General features: G+C 43.8%; 1 protein-coding gene across 1 annotated transcript; it reads left to right on the top strand.

Annotated features, from left to right (window-relative positions):
- Nucleotides 1-612: 612 nt before the first annotated feature.
- On the top strand, nt 613-13,728 carry LOC310957633 (axin-1-like). Its single transcript, XM_083928285.1, is given in 14 exon segments — nt 613-765; nt 1,894-2,019; nt 2,021-2,596; nt 4,907-5,100; nt 5,225-5,389; nt 6,449-6,583; nt 6,704-6,800; nt 7,194-7,331; nt 8,422-8,815; nt 9,389-9,566; nt 9,662-9,838; nt 9,931-10,230; nt 10,362-10,511; nt 10,620-13,728. Coding segments are annotated over 14 exon segments (2,793 nt in total). The 5' UTR covers nt 613-729; the 3' UTR covers nt 10,747-13,728.
- The last annotated feature ends 345 nt before the right edge of the window (nt 13,729-14,073 follow it).

Below are 14,073 nucleotides of genomic sequence, written 5' to 3'. Positions count from 1 at the left end.
CTGAATCCAATCACTGTCCACTTATATCTTTTCTGCACTACAGTTCTGTTTATACCTGTTTCATATACACCCGTTCACAAGTCTGCTTACATCTGATACACGCATGTCTTTCTACATCTCACGCCGACGATGGTCTATGTATCTAAATGTGACTTGTGTGTTTTTAACTTGTACTCACATCTAGACACTTTCCTCTCTGCTGTTCTTCATATCCAACTCTGTGACTGGATTTTAACCTGAACTTTCACACTAACATCCTGACACTTATTCTTCTTTTACACTTAATTCTGTTGATAGGTTAAAATGTTTTTGTATAGTTGCACTGTCGTTATTTGCTGCTCTGTGTGCCCTGAATTGCCCCCCGGGGACAAATAAAGTTTTATGACTTGAATTGAATTGAACTTTTGTTATGATTTGGCACCGTAAAAATAAAATGAATTGAATTGAATTGGATTGTTGCACCGCTGCTGCTGCTGCTGCACGGGGCCCTCGGTGACGCGCCGTGTGTGTGTCTCTTCTATTGGTTGTGCTTCTGTGAACGCGCAACACACCGCACGGCGTCGGCGAGCACGCACGGATCCTCTCGCTCTGTATTATTGCTCCAGAAACCAGCCACCATGGGGAGTTAAGGGGGTTAGCAGTCGACGGGTCGTTTTCGTTCATAGTTAATACCACAAACGCTTTCCATATGCTGCGTTTCGGAGCACACAGTTCGCGCCAGTATCCCCAATGCAGCGGATCAAGGGGACCGGGCTTTCAGAGACGGTAGGACGGACACTTTTGTGGGAAAACACGGGACGTTAATGTCCCCTGAGCTAAGCTAGCAAGCTAACCAAAAACTAGCTAACACAGCGAGCTAGCAGGCAGTAGAGTGGAGAAAACGTGCCTCGCTTTCTTGTTTTGTTTGATCTTGTTCGGGACGATTTGTTGGTGTTGGTGTGTTGGGAAGTTTGCGTTGCTTCTGTTGCGAGTTGTACATTTACAAAGTGCCGCTGGTGTTGGTGTGTTTTTGCACGCAGGCCCGTCTTGTGTGGTTGTAGAGTTTGTTTCTGTACTTACCATCCCCCCACCACCGTCTCTGCAGGCCAAGATGAATGAGATTCCCCACTTCAAAGCACTGGCATTGGTGGTGGCATTGCTTCAGCTTTGAAATTTTACGCACACGACAGTCAATTGTTTTGGGTCAGACCGGAGTCTTGGTCGCTAGATGTCTGTAACTAATCACATTTATAGTAATTTCATGGTTAGCAAGGCTACATGCCAAGTTAGCATTCTAGCAGTATTTGTAGTTTTTGCCTTTTATTGCTTCCCCATTCTCATCCACGGTTGTTTATAGGCTGCTGTTTTATGTATCTGCTCTATTTGAGTTCAATTTCATTTTATTTATAGTGTCAAATCACAACACAACAAGTTATCTCAAGACATATAACATATAGAGTAAGTCTAGACCACTCTATGACTTATTTATGATTTACAGAGACCCAACAATTCCTCCATGAGCAGCAGCAAGTTGCAATATCTATAATAATAATATCTATATACAGTATTTATCCAGCAACCTTGTGAATACACAGTGGCGGCGAAAACCTTCCCTTAGGCGTGAATGTAAAACAGACAAAGCTCTATGGAGGACGATGGACACACACACAAACAGACAGACGGACCCAGGGATGCAAACAAACATAGAATTGACATGAACTGTAATAACATGCTGCTCATTTTGTTGCTTGTTAATAGTGCTATGTATACATGCATGTTTATGGGGTCACAATGAAGGGGGTGAGAGTAGATGAGTCGGTCATCGTTATCATCTTATCTTAGTGGAAACGTGTATTTCCTTTTGTGTAAACTCCCATTGCTACAACTAACCGCTTTTCTTCTTTTCCCTCGTAGGGTGAATTGTTTGCCAGCAAAGTCCTCGCTAGAGGGGAAGATCTGACCTCTCGCTTGTGCAATCAGAGACATGAGCGTTGTCAGAGAATTACATGGGATTGGGTACAGGGGCGGCGGCGGCAGTGGTGGTGGTGTTGTGGCCTCTTTGAGCGGCCCTACCCACTTTACCGAGGATGCTCCGCGACCCCCGGTTCCTGGTGAGGAGGGATCTGATGTGGACGCCCCAGTCCAGTCAGCCATCACCCGTTCGAACGCCCTTTCCCAAACCCTCGGTTATCCCCCGTCATCCTCATCATCAAAAATGGGGGATCCATCAAGTTTCACACCCTCCTCATCATCTGCGACCCCGCGTCGCCCGGACCTGGACTTGGGGTATGAACCCGAGGGCTCTGCTTCACCAACTCCACCTTACCTGAAGTGGGCAGAGTCCCTACACTCTCTCCTAGACGATCAGGAAGGCATCCAGCTGTTCCGAAACTTCCTGTGCCAGGAAGGGTGCGCAGACCTCCTCGATTTCTGGTTTGCTTGCTCGGGCTTCAGGAAAACCAGCCAGGAGAAGAGGGCAAAGCTGGCCAAGGCCATCTACAGGAAGTACATTGTAGACGGAAGTGGGATTGTCTCCAGGCAGATCAAAGCAGCCACCAAGAGCTTCATCAGAGACTGTGTGGGAAGGCCACATCCAGACCCTGCTATGTTTGAACAGGTAATTAAAACAGTGATTTAATGTTTCCAAATGTTCCTCTTGACAGCGGTGCATGTTGGATTACCCAGGCGAGGAGATATTGTTACAGATTTCTCACAGGTTGTATTTTGTCCATCTCCATTCAGGCAGACTAAGTATTGAAGTTGTAGGCTGTTGGTGTAATGGCTAATGCAAAACAGCATTGCTGTGCAGGCTGACAGGATACGGCAAGATAATAATATGATGCCCAAAATGCACCACATCTGGCTTTTATAGCAGCGCTTTTCACACACTGGTGCTACAAACCGTATTTTCGTTCAACTTCTCTCGCTTCTCCCTAGTGCACAGTTGGGGGCTAAGTGTTTTTGGCCTATGTGTATGAAGCCATCCTAATTAAGTTGTATGTGGATGTTTACTTCTGGATTTCAAGAACTTGACAGCCACGTCTGCCTCCCTCACAACTGGTTTAGTTTGTGTAGTGTAGTTTATTTGTGTAAGAACATGTCGAATTGCATTTAATCTGTAAAAGAGAGGGTATGTCTGTGTGTGTATTCATATTTAGAAATAAAGTCACTTAGATGTTCTGGAAAGCCGCTAAATCTAGCGATTAAAAGTTGGTGCCAAGTTGGCAAGACTGCTCGGATGCAGCCAGGAATGTTTCAGTGCATGTGTGTGCAGGGCGGGCTTTGCAAAACACACCATTGGAGATCATTAATGTTATTATCAAAAGTGTAAAAATTCATTATTATACTGTTGGCACAAGTTAGACTGTGGCGAGACGCCGTCATCAACATTCAGTACTGCTCCACTGAATGCATTTTTAGGGGGCCCAGGAACTAAACCCGCACCTGGGTTCCTGCAGTCAAAATGCCGTTATAGTACCTCAAAAGGTTCCTGGGTTCCTGAGTATGTTCTGTGTTGTGGGCTGTAACTAAATTTAGATGTACATACTTTAATTTATTTTAAAATATCTGGCCATGAAAGGATGCAACTATAGTTCCACACAGCCAAAGCACAGATGTGTAGGCACATAAGTACTAAACCACAACAAATGACAAGTTGAGGTTTAGTTTCAAGTTAGATTGTCACTCACTCGCCCACCTGTGCCCTCCTTCACCCCTTGATCTAGTTCTTTCTGTCTTCATTGCTCATATTAATGCGATATGGGTCTACTGAATGTGTTTTTAGACCATACACACTAGAGACTGCTATAACAGGTTTACAGAGACTTGTATTGTTGTTCCTTACACGTCATTGCTACCCAGAAAGACATTACATAATTACTTTGATTAACCAATTGAGGATAGTTTCAGTTTTGGTTTTCTCTGAAGCCGTTTCCCGCACTCTCTCGTGTTATTTTCCTGTTGCTGTTTCTTTGGCAGAGTCTGTTAAATGTTGTTTGAAACATCAGTTTACTAAAATCAAGTACTGTCTGACTTGCATTCAAACCTGGTTAATAGGATGGCCATGAAAAAAAACATCGAGTGATGCACATCGATCCATTGAGATTTACCTTCATGTGGGTGTAACGCACCTCTTTGGGCGCACACACATTGTCCAACTGTACTGTGCCCAAGCATGCTTCACGACTAAAGTGTTGTTTGTTCTGCCAGTGTGAGCACAACTCGACCGCACCCAGACACGGCACGCTTGCCGGCCGCTGCCCAGTTGAGAGAGGTGGGCTTTTGTAAAGCGCCGATGCACGTGAAGAGCCACAAGCGTGAGCATTGATGGCGGTCCTGGTGTCTATTTATATGCGACTGTTCCCAGCGACAGACATTTAAAAAGATGCCACCGAACGGTTTGCAGTGGTCTGATGCGGAGGTGGAGTGTTTTCTGCAGATTTGGTCAGATGAAATGTTCAAAAACAGACAAAACTAAATCTCAGAGGGGTGGTGACGTATAGGCAAGAAGCATTCGAGAGGGAAGAGGGAGGGGGGGACAATCGCCCTAAAGCACGGAGCACAGTACGAATGGACAGTGCGAGTCCTCCCTTAGACTGGCCAGGTAGCTTGTTACATTAATGTGGGTTTACCCTGTGCCTTTGTGTTGGTCAGGAATGCTGACCACTTTGGAATAAATACCCCTATAGTGATCTTAGTAACCTGTGTTCACATTTATTTTCAAAAGCTAAGAAGTGTTTAACCTAAATTGACTCTAAATTGCGGGATAAGAGCCAGGTCAAAACCTTTCAGACCATTAACCGATGCCTCAGTCTAAAGATTGTTTTCATCGATGAGTAGGTGGACATGATAAGCAAAGATAACCTCTTCAGGCATCATTTAGTTTTGTACAAGCTGTGCAGATGTGACCCCGGTGTGTTTGTTCCAGGCTCAGACAGAGATCCAGGGCATGATGGAGGAGAACACCTACCCCTTGTTTCTTAAGTCTGATCTGTACCTGGAGTACACGCGGACAGGAGGAGAGAGCCCTAAGCCTAACCCCAGCGATCAGAGCCCTTCATCGGGGCCAGCCAAGCCTATGCCTGGGTACCTACCCACGCTTGCTGAGGATGAGGAGTGGAGGTGAGATGATGCACCACTGATGTTTCCCGAGAAGCTCAGTGAAACACCAACAAAACTTTAAAAACCTATGAAATAATGAATGTTCTTGATGTCCAGTTAACTATCTAACTCAATCGGATCTTAGGTGTGGAGGAGGGGGAGGAGGAGGAGTAAGGGAGGAGGAAGAAGAGCGGGATGAGGAGGAGTGTGGAGACACACCAGCTGGTAGGCTAACTCAAAGCCTGCTGATGCAGACGGCACCGCAGAGGGCCTCAACCAACAGGAGGAGGCCGGACAGCAGGGAGTACAGGTGTGTGTGTGTGTGTCTGTGTGTCTCAAGGTTCATGGCTTGATAAAGGAGACAGTTTGGGTTATTTCCCATCACGATGTGTGAAATATTTTTGATATTTCCACGGCCATTTAGCCAAAGTTTATAATGATACCAATATTTTTCTTTTCATGTTTAATACCACATGGTGCATAGCCTTATGTATGCGGTATAAAATTAAGGTATCTGCAAGGAATTAATAAATCTAAATGGCTGTTGGAATAAAGGATCTGTGATATTGCTCCTTCTTGCACTGTGGATGTCGCAGTCTGTTGCTAAAGGAGCTGCTTAAAGTCCCCTCACTTAAACACTTCTATACATACTATGTACACTGTGTTTGGTGAAAGTGCTTTTAAATATTTAGCACCACTAACTTGGAGTAAACAGGATCATTTCAAACTGGACTCCCTCATCAGCATGGGCCATTTCAAAAATCAGGATTAAGGACTTTTTTAATACAATTTGCACATGTACTGTCTCTGAGCACTGATCTGCTTTTTGCTTTTGTTTTATTTTGTTGATTTATCAGGTTTAGTTGTGTGTCGTTTTTGTTTTAAATGTGAAACTTGTATGTTTATGCTGCTGTCTTGGCCAGGACTCCCTTGGAAAAGAGATCTTAAATCTCAGTGGGAATATTCCTGGTTAGATAAAGGTTAATACAAATACAAAATGTAAAAAGAATACAAATATTCAAGTACATTTCTTCATAGGAAAAGTCTGTTCATTCTTTACTTAAACCCTTTTTTAGCAACGGGAACAGTAGTTGGCTCGTTTCACCTATTTTGAAACAAAAACGTATTGTTTTCCGTCTTGAATTTAATTGGTCTCTGTCAGTGTGTTCTATTATTAATATTATCTGAATGTTGAACACAAATAATAAAGCACTCCCGCTGAGTTAGAAGAAACCAACAGGACACGCTGTGAGACGTGATTGTGTTTAATGTAATGGGGAAAAGATTCATGAGCTACTCCTGACTTCATCCTGACCCTTTCCTGTATGTGCATTAGTGTGCTCATGTATCATCATCATGTCATCCCCAGGCCATGGAGGGAGCCGGTGAACCCGTACTACGCAAACATGGGCTACGCTCGCGCTCCAGCAACCAGTGCCAATGACAGTGAGCAACAGAGCATGTCGAGCGACGCAGACACACTGTCACTGACCGACAGCAGTGTGTAAGTACACACAGTTAAACCCGCAATTCCTGCGCGTGTGTATAAAAACAATGGTTTCCACCATGAATTAGCTCTTCGTGTCTGTGCTTAACTGTTGTTTATCTGTGTCTTTGTCTACAGAGATGGTATTCCTCCATACAGATATAGGAAGCAGCATCGCAAAGAGATGCATGAAAGTGCCAAAGCCAATGGACGTGTGCCCCTACCTCATATACCTGTGAGTCAAACAGACACTACTCGCTTGGCCTCATGTTAGCATTCATAGCTCTATTCATGTAGTATATTGATAATATGAACTCCGGTGAATTTCAATATACGCGAGAATTTGTTTATGCAGCGTTAATTACTATAGCAGACAACAAATAGCTGAGGTGGGGTTACCTTACCACACAATTTTGTGTTACATCAAAGATACTGAAGAAAAAAGAAACAATTATGAGCTTTCAAATATTCAAAATGTATTGAATTCATGTCTTTCTCTTCGCAGTGCAGGTTTTGGTGCTTAAATTTGTTAATAATTTGCCCGTTAATTTACCAAAACGTCATCTTAATTTTAGCTGCAGATGTGTTTGAGAAGAATGTGGCATGTAACGTTGGTGTTTACATACAGCGCACGTACCGCATGCCAAAGGACATCCACGTAGAGCCTGAGAGGTTTGCAGCAGAGCTCATCAGCAGGCTGGAGACGGTTCTCCGAGAGAGAGAGGCTCAGGAAAGACTCGAAGAGAGGCTGAAGAGAGTACGACTGGTGAGTGGATTACAGTGGATGTGTGTGCTCCTCGTGATGTGTTTCAGATACTGCCTGTTGAGCTGTTATTAATCCCAGTTATTCACACAGCGTTGGTGTTGTTCCCTCAGGAATATTTGAATTACGAGTGAAGATCACAGTAAATTCAGAGCTTTTACAGTCGATCTTTTTTATCGATGAGAAACAGCGTGGTGCAGGCGTCAAGTTGGCTCACAAATGACTCTGTGGCTACAATAGGGGAGCTGAACTTTGGTCGATTGCACACTTTTAATTTTTTCAATGGTGTGGAATTTTGATTGTGGGTTCTGAGGGTGTGGGAGACCCTTGAATTTGAATGAGGGTTTATCATCCACCAACATAATTTTGGTTGTTTAAAGCAAAATAACATCTGATTTAATGGGATGAAGAAGTGCAACAATCATTATACTGTACATACTGTATGTACTGAACATAAATGTATTCTTCACTTACCTCAGCTGTTACTTGTTGCTAGAAATGCTTGGAAAGAGCTTGAGTTTGACTTTGGAAGAAGTGTAGGGACCTTGCTGATTTGGGCACTGCTATAATTATAAATAATGTTTTACTTGTATTGATGTTGGGCTGGTAATGTGAATTTAATCAACCACGAAGGTAAACAAAGCCTGTACTTTCTGTGCTTTGGCTGCTTTGCTACTAGATTTGTTGATATTTTCCGTCTCAACACTTGGACGACAGTTTCATCATCACCAGTTTACCAACTTACAACAAGCTGTATACAGTGAGAACAAAAGTTAAATGGGATTATGGATCCACCAGTCATCAGCTTTAAATGATGAATTGATGAATGAATTGTATTTATTTGTGCATATAGCATAATAATCAATTCTGTCATGTTGCTGTGTTTAATGTTGTTTCTCCCAGGGTCAGATTCATTTTATTAAACTGTCTTTATTTTAGTTGTCATTTTAGTTGTGTGTTTTTGCCTGAAATGTGCGTACACACATAAGTTTGGTAAGGGCATTTATTTTATTTATTTTATCAATGTGGTTCCGTGTCTTGGTTTATACGAGGTCCAGTTGGGGGTAAAATATTTTTCTCCTTCTCCCAACAGGAAGAAGAGGGTGACGATGCTGACATCTCCGTGACAACCTCCATGTCTTCTCATAGCATACCACTCCCCCTCCCCTCATCGTTCCCACCTCTCTACGGCGCCCGTTATTCAGAGACCACTGCTAACACGGCAACAGTCGCCACTTACGGCGGCCTGGTTGCCATGGAAGATTCCCACGACGACGACCCGGAATCTATTTTGGATGAGCATGTACAGCGCGTGATGAAAACGCCGGGCTGCCAGTCGCCTGGGGCAACAAACAGCACCTTAGGAGGAGGCGGGGGACGACATACTCCTCCCAAATCATCGCGTTCACCTGACGGGGGGATCGGCCCGCCTCACTGCCCTCCGCACCGAGGGGGAGGTCACAGTCTGCCTCCTGCTGGGGTCAAAGGTAAGAAGCTGGAGGGAAAGGAAAGACAAGGTGGAAGAGAGACTGAACTACCAAACACAGTGGCAGCAAACAATCATCCACCAGTTATTTTCTGTGGAAACCAGCCTGGGATGGCAGTATTGTTGCCATTCTTAGCATTGAAAATATATATTTTTACAGACTTGATTGGCTCATCCTGACGATTGTACCGTTCCTTAAGTTATCTATATTTATCTTTATTTTTCTTATGTGAACAAATTCCATGAAAAGACCCAAACTAACAATGCATTATTAAATTTTTATTTTCTTATGTATCCTCTTTTATGTTGGGAACTATTTCCAGCGGTGGAGGAATAACGCACTTGTCGGTGGGATCAGTTCATTGCTGGTTTTGATATTTTCATGGGATTTGTTGACTGTGAGAAAATTACTCAAAAGTAGAGAAAGGGACATTGACAAGTCACAGCCCTGACGTAACACATGAATGCATTTTTCACATGCCAATGCAGGCGTCAAATGAAGCCGCAGCAGTAGCATGTATTAAAAAAGACGCTAGTATGTCACCAATAAGTCTTGCTGTAATGTCTTTCTCAGGTATGCATCACCACAAGCCGCTGTATCATCACAGAGGAAGAGAAGGGCAGGAGGAAGCGGGTTCTAGGTCTCAGGCCAACCTCATGTGGAACGGAGACCCGGCCAACCAGTACGCAGGGAGAAGCCGCAACTACGCTGACGGGGCTGGAGCCAGCACGATTGAGGGCATGGGTTACAGGTATACCGACATTTTAGCTGGGTGTACAGCATACTGTTTGTGCTGTTTTTTTATTCAGATGACCTCAACTTTATGTTTACCTGTTCGTTCTGCAGTAGTAAAGGCAGCACGTTATCACGGCGAGGTTGTAAGAAGACGACAGAGACGTCGGGCAAAGGTGATGAGAGCGGGCGTGGCATTGAGGGCCCGGTACAGCTGGAGGATCTGGAGAGAAACCAGAAGATCCTGCAGTGGATGATGGAGGGAGACAGACAAAGGAAGACCTCACATGGGTGAGTAATATTACGTGCATTACTCGTGATTTATACTTTAAGATTTTAGACCTTTGACATTCATCCCGTCTCCCTCCTTGCTGTTCCTGCAGCGGCAGTACCAGTAGCTCGAGGAGGATGGGAACGAGCAGCGAGTCACCACGTCCAACGTCAGTGGAGCGACCCGGAGCCGTTCACCCCTGGGTCTCTGCCCAGCTGCGTAACAACCCCTCTTCGGTGTCCCCCGTCATCCCCGGCTCATCGTCCACCCAGGTCCAGCCTTCGCACCCTTTCATCCAGGACCCAGCTATGCCCCCCAACCCGGCTCCCAACCCCCTCACCCAGCTGGAGGAGGCTAGGAGAAGGCTGGAAGAGGAGAGGAGGAGGAACGCACTACAGCAGGCCAAGCAGAGGTAGGTGTCGAGTCCTTTATATTTGTATTGCCCAAAATATCACATAATTAATTAGAGCTTTAACTTGTGTCTGTGTTAAAATGTGTTCTTGTTTGAGTGTTTTGACGTGGATCTTGCTTGCCCCCTCTAAGGCATAAGTCCGGTAAGCGCCAACTGTGTGAGAACATGACGGTCGCTTACTACTTCTGTGGAGAGCCGATCCCGTACCGAACATCAGTCAAAGGCCGGGTGGTGACTTTGGGCCAGTTCAAGGAGCTGCTTACCAAAAAGGGCCATTACAGGTGAGAACGTGCATTATGTTTTAATGTTTATAGCTAGGGTGTCAGATTTTTAAAAGACCCATTTTTGTCATTGTTGGACTTTTGAGCATGTCTGTTTCTTGTGTTCAGGTTCTACTTTAAGAAAGTGAGCGACGAGTTTGACTGTGGTGTAGTGTTCGAGGAGGTGCGAGACGATGACGCCATCTTGCCCATCTTCGAGGAGAAGATCATCGGGAAGGTGGAGAAGGTCGACTGAAATTCGGGAACAGGAAGATGACACAGAATTGGGGGAAAAAAGATCATTTGGAGAGAAAAAAGGAGATGGGAAGAGAACATTGGGGTTGGATAGTAATTCATCTGTGAGAAAACGAATGAATGAAAGTAGAAAGATGGACGGAGCAAGGTGTGACAGAAGGAAGATTGCGCTGCATGGTAGGAGCTCGAGTATTAAGAAGGTGGTCATTTTTATGGACTATCTGGATGTTGGCGTCATGCCTGGATCAAACCCACGTAAAGCGAAAGAAGCTTGGCCAGATAACACAGGAGCAGAGGAGAGGAACATAAATTATTTCACCTGTCTTGTCTCCACTGTGGATATCCGAGGAGCGCTGTTAAACATCTGACGTCTGACCAGTCTTCCACTGCGATGGATGGAAAAGGGTGAGGGCGACTGCTGGAAGGAGAGGGGATAAAGTAGTCTTCCGCTTCTGCTCTGGAGGAGTCTGACCTCCGCAGACCATTACAATGCTGCTACATTACCACGGAAACTCTTCAATCGGTGCTCAGGGCGGTAAAGAAAGCGGCTTTGTTCCATTCAGGAGCCTCGCTGCCTTTTGCTGTCTCTGTTCCTCATCGGCTGGCGACAAGGGGAGAGGACAGAGGACTTTGGGGAGTGGAACTTTAGCCAGCTTCTCCCCTTGTTGACTTCATAACCTCAAAAAAAGGAAACTTTCTCACCCTTGATTCCTAGATGTCATGTAGTGATCTCACACATCAACATGTTCAGACAACAGTTCTCTACATAACTTGTTTACCAAAGCTACATATTTTTGATAAGACAAGTATCCAAGCTACTTGTTTCATTTTATTTGAATTGTGTATGTACAAGGCAGGTACTATTACTTATTAATGCAGCCTAATTTCCTTATATCTCAACTTAATGTTGTATTATTGTGTATGTTTTGAAGCTAGATCATTAGTCATTTCAGGGCAGCCATTTTGTTTGTTTCCCCCCCTCTATAATACATCCCACCTCACTTGTGTACCGTTTACCTGTGAGTGTGTAGTTCTCTTCTCCTGCGCGACGCATTTTAATTAATAGGCTTTTTTTTTTCCACCCTCAGAAACCATCGTGAAAAAAAGAGCAGCGCACACTAAAGGTGTGACGTCTCCGACCACACTTTCACCTCGTACACGTCATATTTTTGTCTAGGTGCCTGCCTGCCTGGCCAGTGCCATTACTATCTACTACTAGAATGCTTATTCTGAAGCGCGTTGGTGAGTGTGAGCCTGTGTCATGTACGCCTGAACTCAGCCAAAGAGCATATCGTGCGTCCCGTATGCCTACGTGTGTGTGTGTCTGTGCAGTCCCAAGTCCTTTGAGCATCCAATGTATATTTGTTTTCATCATGAGCAGAAGGGGAATGTTCGTCTTCTTGCAGATTCCCAAACGTCAGACATTGTATCTTAACACTGAGTTTACAGTCTGCAGCTTGTTTCAGAATAGTTGGACATTTGGGGAATTATTCAAGTAAGGTGAGAAGATTGATGCCACTCATGACTACAGCAAATGGAAATCTGCAGGCAGCAGTTGGTTGGGATAGCATAAAGACAGGAAACGAGGAAACGGCTAGCTTGGTTTTTGTACAGATTAAACAAACAAGAGCTGCAGCAACTGATTATTTTGACTATCGATTAATCTGCCAGTTATTTTCTCACTTAATCGATTGGCCTATAAAATGCCTAAAAAGTGATGTATATATAAAAAATAACTTCTTTTGTCAGAAAAGAATATGCGATTTACTCTCACAGTTTTTTTTAGAACTTGAAGCTGGTGAATATGTAGATTATTTAATGTGTTTACTGGTAGAGCTTTATAGGTGCTGGTTGGTGGGTTTTGATCCGTTCGGACAAAGCCGGGCTAGCAGTTTCCACTCTTTATGCTACGAGAAGCTAAGCTAATCTCTGCCGACTGCAGATTCATATTTATTGCACAGACACAAGTGGAATTAGTCAAACTCTCATCAAGATGTAATTAAGAAATCATTTTCCCAAATGGCAAACTATTCCTTCAAACTCCCCCCATCAGCACAGTACTGCAGAAAGGCTTTGAGGCCCGAATGCATAAAGCAGCGCGCGCCGATCACACACCAGCTATGTAAGCTGAATGTAATCTGACTTTTTTTCTTTTTAACTGTCGTGTCCTCAAAGGAACTCCCCTCATTGGTCCTGTCATCGTGTCGGCCTTCAGTATTGATCTCAAACTGTTGGCCTGGCTGTTTTGTGTTATCTATGCTGGTAGTTAATTGAATGTGTGTATCAAACAAAGAGGTCCTACTGTGCGTCTTCAAGGAATGTCAAATACAATTTGTCCTGGGTTCCTGCCCAGTAAGGGAAACATAGGATCGGAAAAAAAAAACATATTTGTCCTCACTTCAACCCATTATGCCTTCAATATGAAATTAAAAATTTAGATATGTATTTGTTTATAAAAAAAAGTGTAATTTTAATAATCACCAAGCATGTTCTTTATAAGGAATGTTTTCCTGAGGAGTTGAATTATCTATTTTGTTTTAATGTTTATGTGCAAACCGCTACGGCCCTCTGATATATTTTATCCGTTTCGTTAGAACGCCCAGGGACAGTTGAATGACAACATTTGTTAAGCGTTGTTTCTCGTGATTATGATTCGATGGACAAAAACAAGCAACCGCGTCTGTTGTGTTGTCGGTTTGTGTGAAACACAGTGCCTTTATCATGTTATCTTTCGAAATATCTTTATTGAACCAATCCATGCTTTTTAATGTTTAAGTTTTTATTTTTTCGGTCAGTCCCGTTGTACTTTTTAAGCTGCGGTCATGCTCGCTCACTTCTACTCTGATAGATCCTCCGCTGTAAATATGTACATTATCATTTCATATGTGTCTTCAGACCCGCACCACATGTCCACGGTGTTTTCAGTTTTTCAAAGGTAAACACCAAGATGTCACTGTGCTGGTTCCACTTGTACATTTCTTTTAAAAAGGTACTTCATAATAAAGATGTTGAATAAAACCTTCTTTCCATTGTTCTGTGTTTATCTAAGTGTCGTTATCACACGCTTGACTCTCTCTAACACTTAATATCGACCTTTAAATGTCTCTTTTTGCCACATGTGAGACACTTCCTCCTGGTCTTCTTTACAACAGATATTTATACTTGTCGCAATAGGAAATACGCAGGTGTTACTAATAACATTAACGACGGCTCTATTTAAGTTTGCCAGTGAGCCAGCACGTACGACACCAGGACGACACCAGGGCCCTGAAACTAAAGCAGCTAAGTGGAATGCAGCCGTCATTAATTTTATTATTTACACCTGTGC

Source organism: Echiichthys vipera (assembly GCF_963691815.1).
Source record: "Echiichthys vipera genome assembly, chromosome: 2".
Taxonomy (NCBI): domain Eukaryota; kingdom Metazoa; phylum Chordata; class Actinopteri; order Perciformes; family Trachinidae; genus Echiichthys; species Echiichthys vipera.
Note: the sequence above shows the minus strand (reverse complement) of the source record. Positions and strands in the feature narration are given on the sequence as shown.